The following is a 5,183-nucleotide window of genomic DNA, read 5'->3' on the forward strand; positions in this document are numbered from 1 at the left end:
AGTAAAACCAAGATAGGAAATAAAGCTTGATAAAAAAAATATAAACAGACATGCTTGTCTTTGTCAAACACACAGATTTTATTACACAAGTGGTTCCAAACTAATTAAGATCCATGATTTAAAAATAAACGAGAGATTTAAACAATGTTATCTTTTGCGTTTGGTAGGCCATTAAAGCTCCAATTATTTGTCACTAAGTCAGGGAAGGAGATTAAGCATAAAGACGCCACTGCATAACCCCTTATGGTCCCCCTCAAAATAAACCTAAAGTTGTATATAAAACATAACATTAATAAAATAAAATTAGAAGAAAGAAAGAAAATCATACATCTTTGTACCACCTATTTGAGCCTAACTTATAGGGAAAAAGACATTGATTCTTTTTACAGACCCATCAGCATGCGTACACATACAAAAAGATGTGAAAATGGGGTTTCAAATCAATGGATTGGTCATGACCGGGTTGTCGATAATTTGGGATATATATATAGTCACAGCCAGCCATAATTTGGGACATAATTAACAGTTCTATACTTACTAATATCTTTATGATAGAGTTTTATATTTGATGTATATAACCACTAAATTTAACTGGTGTTGCTGCTATCAAAAGCACTAAATCTTTGATCAACCAATAAATAAAAAGTTTCCCACGATACCAAAATTTAAAAAAAAACGGAAGAAAAAAGCATATTTGGTCTCTCAAAACTATTTATTATTTGATCCCTAAAACATAAGACTCTTTCCAATTCTGGAATACAAAAAAAAAGATATGCAAATAAACTTACCACCGGAACCTTGGGACGTGTCTCACTCAGCTCCTCTTGCTTGATGACATCATGTTGTGCGTACCTCAGAAATACAAGCGCACGGTAAGGTCACCCTCGGGCCTCGGCTTTGCCAAAGAACTCTCATCTTTCTATCGTTTTGTCGTTAAACCTTTCGTTGCTTTAATTTTTTTAAATTGATTTGTTTATTTCTTTTAAGTTTGATTATTATTCTAATGGTGATGATGCCGTGATGGACACAAATAAAGAAAAGAGAGTAAAGGCAAGAAAAACAAAAAAAAAGAAACAAGAAACAAGAAAAAATCTTTTTTTCTTTCCTCTCTTTACATGATGGGAACTCTTGACCTTTAAGTTTATTTTTTTGACAGTAAGTGTCTAAAGGAACTCGAAACACTTCTTAGCTTCTTCCATTTGATTATCTTTTTTTGCTTTTCTTGTGTGGTCTCTGAATGAAAAATATCTCTGTTTGATCAAAAGAGCTTAACAAGAAATGTGTTACAAACTGATTTTTAACTCTTCATCTCTCAACTTCTTCATGAATCTCTCTGCTTATCCATCAAGGTTTGTGAATTTTTCCTCTATATATATTTTTGTTTTCCCTCCTTCTCTGTTTTTTGGATCTTGAAAAAATTTGATTTTCTCGTGTCTCTATTTGAAATGATGAAGAATTTATTCTGTTCATGGTTTGTATCAGTGAGAGTAAATGTAATTTTTAAGAGCAAGCTAATATTGGATCTGTTATTGAAGGTAAGTCACAAGAAAAAAACATCTATTTCTTTCATTTCTCTTTTGATCACTTCTTTGTGGAGTTTGTGAGAGATTGTAAATGAAATATACTTTATGTAGAGAATAAAGAGATGATGAGTTCTTCTTCTCCAACTCAACTTGCATCTTTAAGAGACATGGGAATCTATGAACCATTTCAACAAATTGTCGGTTGGGGGAATGTTTTCAAATCCGATATCAACGATCATAGTCCCAATACTGCTACTTCTTCCATAATTCAGGTGGATGCTAGAATTGATGATCAAAACAACATCAAGGTTATAGAATTTTCTCACTTGGACCTTTTTTCTTTTAATTGCTTTTTGATGGTTGTCTGTTACTTGTGTCTTTGCTAATTGGTTTGAATATTACTTGCAGACGAATTACGCTTCTTCTTCTCATAACCAGATTGAAGCAGAACCTTCTAGTAATGATAATCAAGATGATGATGGCAGGATTCATGATAAGGTTTGTAACAAACAATGCTTACTCATTCTGTTTTTACACATAAAGTTCCAAAAAAACAAAAAGGTATATAAAGATTGCTTTTGTGATATTGATTGATATTCATTTCTCTTATAGATGAAACGGCGTTTAGCCCAAAACAGAGAAGCTGCTCGCAAAAGTCGTTTGAGAAAGAAGGTAAAAAAAGCAAGTTCACTTTTATTGAATCTCATATAGTTTATGTTATGTTAGTTACTACTAATTATGTTTTGTTTCTCTTTAGGCTTATGTTCAACAGTTAGAAGAAAGCCGGTTAAAATTATCGCAATTAGAGCAAGAACTTGAAAAGGTTAAGCAACAGGTGAGCCTAAGTGTAAAGATTTGTTCAAATTATTCTGTTTTGAGTTTCTAATATCTTCATTATTGACTCAATACTAAATGTTTTTTTTTTCTTTTCTAAAGGGACTATGTGTACGGAACTCATCAAATTCAAGCTATTTAGGACCAGCTGGGAGTATTAACACAGGGATAGCTTCATTTGAGATGGAATATTCACACTGGCTTGAAGAACAAATCAGGAGAGTTAGCGAAATACGAATAGCGCTACAATCTCATATAAGCGACATAGAACTCAGGATGCTAGTTGAGAGTTGCTTGAACCATTACGCAAATCTTTTTCGAATGAAGTCTAATGCAGCTAAAGCCGATGTTTTCTACTTGATATCGGGCATGTGGCGAACTTCCACAGAAAGATTCTTCCAATGGATTGGTGGCTTTCGTCCATCCGAGCTTTTAAACGTAAATTTTTTATCACAATATATCCTCCTAATAACATTCTATTTCAACGTTACTAATCTACATTTTCAAATTGTATATTTGTTTTTTGGTAGGTTGTGATGCCTTATCTTCAACCATTAACTGATCAACAAGTCTTGGAAGTGAGAAACCTACAACAATCATCACAACAAGCAGAGGATGCTCTCTCTCAAGGCATCGATAAACTTCAACAGAGTTTAGCTGAAAGCATTGTGGTTGATGCGGTTATCGAGTCCACTGATTACCCTGCTCACATGGCTGCAGCAATAGAGAATCTTCAAGCATTAGAGGGATTTGTGACTCAAGTACGTTAAACATTATTAACTCATAAAAAGTTTAGTATCTTTCTACTTAAGGAATTCAAGAATGTAGTATTTTTTTTGATTAACAGGCAGATCATCTAAGGCAGCAAACGTTGCAACAAATGGCAAAGATCTTGACGACAAGACAATCAGCTAGAGGTTTGCTTGCTTTGGGAGAGTATCTTCATAGGCTTCGTGCTCTTAGTTCTCTTTGGGCAGCTCGTCCACGAGAACCAACTTAAAGAATCAAAACAAGCTTATATCTATCACAAAGCTTGGGAATGAATGTTTAAAAAAGGATATATGCCTATATGTTAAGTAGAGTGATTCTCTTTGGTTAGAAGAACTTTATGGTTCCTTTTTTTTGCTTTTATGAAGTATCTCTCCAGAGAAGTTGTAAATTTGGTTGGAAACTTTGTAATATATTTTAGATTTGTACACAACAAAACAAATAAGGCTTCTTCTTGTTTTTATATATATTTGGTAATCTGAGCAATACGATAGTTTCTGTACTGAATGTAGAATTTTAAGTATTGTTTAGGGACCAAATGTCAAACTTTTAATATACTTTAAGGGTATTTTTGTAATTTTCATCGTTGCGCTTCAGTCGTCCACAAAAAAAGGTTTCCCGGGAATTGATTTTTTTTTTCTTTTTTGTAAAATTTTCCGAGAAAATTCGTTCGGTTGGAATTATCATTTTCGTGAGTTAACCCCAAAAAAATACGTTTTTGTTCATGTTGAGAGGGGGAATTCGAATTATATGAATTTTGATTTCTGGGTATACGAAAATTCATCGGGTTTCTGGGTTTGGGGAATTTGAAGTTATGAGCAACCTGAGAGCTATTTGTAGACCACACACAGTGTTCTCTTCGATCGTGTGTTGCAACAGACACCAAAGTCGATCACTTTTTAGGGTTTCGATTAATAAAAACCTCGGCTTTAGAACTCGGGTATCGAATTCGTCTTGGTTTAGGTCTTCTAAAGATTCGAATCATCTTTGGTTTCGATTGAATCAGAGGAAGACTCTCGTTAGGGCTTCGAATTGGAGCCAAGAGCAGTCCCCGTACGATACTCTCGGTAAATACAACTTACGACTCTTGTACCAATTTTGGAATTGCTTCTGTTGTTTTGGCTACTGTTTGTGTCAGAAGAATTGGACAAGCTCTTCTTTGTGTAGTGGTTACTGTTTTTGACTGTGGGTTGTATGTTGTTTGGTTTTGGATACAGAGTTGGATAGAGATGCAGAGGAAGAGCAGATCAAGGTGGCATACAGACGATTAGCCAAATTTTATCATCCTGATGGTACCTTTTCTGGATCTTTAGTTAGAGCTATTTGTAACAATTCCTTATTGAACTGCGATTCAGATGTTGAGTGTGTTTGTGAGGTTTATAGCAACGTAAGACCTGGCCAAAACCTTCTGTTTATCAGTACATGTAGCCAGAACAGTCAGTTTTTATATACATCTCACTCTATTGTGTTAGATTCAAGACACTCTTCGTTTGTATAAGTAGTTACTTTGTTCTCACGAAGTTGTAGCTCTATTTTTTATTCTGTAGTTTATGATGGAAAAGGGAGTCTTGAAGAAGGAGAGACAGCAGAAGCAAGATTTATCAAGATTCAGGCTGCATACGAGTTGCTCATGGACTCGGACAAGAAAAGACAATATGATATGGATAACCGAGTGAATCCACTGAAGGTATATAAAAAACTTGGGAATTTTTCTTTTTTATCTCTGGAAATTTTGAGGATGAGATGTTGGGGTTTGTGTAGGCCTCTCAAGCTTGGATGGAATGGTTGATAAAAAAGCGTAAAGCATTTGATCAGAGAGGTGACATGGCGGTTGCAGCATGGGCTGAGCAACAACAGCTGGAGATTAACCTACGTGCTCGTCGTCTTTCTCGTTCTAAAGTAAGAAATGAGAAAGTCTTTATGAGCTTGTTCTTCTTTCACAAAGTAGTTAATTTTCATTTGCTCTGTGTTGAATCTGTAAACTTGTGTTAAGGTGGATCCGGAAGAAGAGAGGAAGATATTGGAGAAGGAGAAGAAGGCATCGAGAGAGTTATTCAA

The 5,183-nt window shown here is 34.8% G+C and overlaps 2 protein-coding genes across 2 annotated transcripts in view; both read left to right on the forward strand.

Moving 5' to 3' along the window:
- Positions 1,065 to 3,594, forward strand: LOC104751687 (transcription factor TGA7). The gene is made up of 9 exons (XM_010473690.2): positions 1,065 to 1,349; positions 1,483 to 1,535; positions 1,635 to 1,831; positions 1,932 to 2,021; positions 2,136 to 2,195; positions 2,281 to 2,358; positions 2,460 to 2,795; positions 2,888 to 3,118; positions 3,205 to 3,594. The coding sequence occupies exons 3-9, from the start codon at positions 1,646 to 1,648 to the stop codon at positions 3,355 to 3,357; spliced, it is 1,134 nt and encodes a 377-aa protein (XP_010471992.1). The 5' UTR covers positions 1,065 to 1,349; positions 1,483 to 1,535; positions 1,635 to 1,645; the 3' UTR covers positions 3,358 to 3,594.
- The window catches only part of LOC104751688 (uncharacterized J domain-containing protein C4H3.01), a 3,225-nt gene continuing 1,798 nt past the window's right edge, over positions 3,757 to 5,183 (forward strand). The window contains exons 1-4 of the mRNA XM_010473691.2: positions 3,757 to 4,192; positions 4,343 to 4,417; positions 4,673 to 4,812; positions 4,887 to 5,024. Of these exons, the coding sequence (XP_010471993.1) occupies positions 3,940 to 4,192; positions 4,343 to 4,417; positions 4,673 to 4,812; positions 4,887 to 5,024 (606 nt within the window). The 5' untranslated portion in view covers positions 3,757 to 3,939. The remainder of the gene's footprint in view (positions 4,193 to 4,342; positions 4,418 to 4,672; positions 4,813 to 4,886; positions 5,025 to 5,183) is intronic.

This window comes from Camelina sativa, chromosome 16 (genome assembly GCF_000633955.1).
Source record: "Camelina sativa cultivar DH55 chromosome 16, Cs, whole genome shotgun sequence".
NCBI classification, from domain to species: Eukaryota; Viridiplantae; Streptophyta; class Magnoliopsida; order Brassicales; family Brassicaceae; genus Camelina; species Camelina sativa.

Excerpts from the sequence above, each read along its gene's own strand:
- LOC104751687 (XM_010473690.2), top strand. The coding sequence starts at position 1,646 with ATGATGAGTTCTTCTTCTCCAACTCAACTTGCATCTTTAAGAGACATG. Across the intron at positions 2,196-2,280 it reads AAAGTCGTTTGAGAAAGAAG|GCTTATGTTCAACAGTTAGA; the intron begins GTAAAAAAAGCA and ends GTTTCTCTTTAG. Across the intron at positions 2,359-2,459 it reads TTGAAAAGGTTAAGCAACAG|GGACTATGTGTACGGAACTC; the intron begins GTGAGCCTAAGT and ends TCTTTTCTAAAG.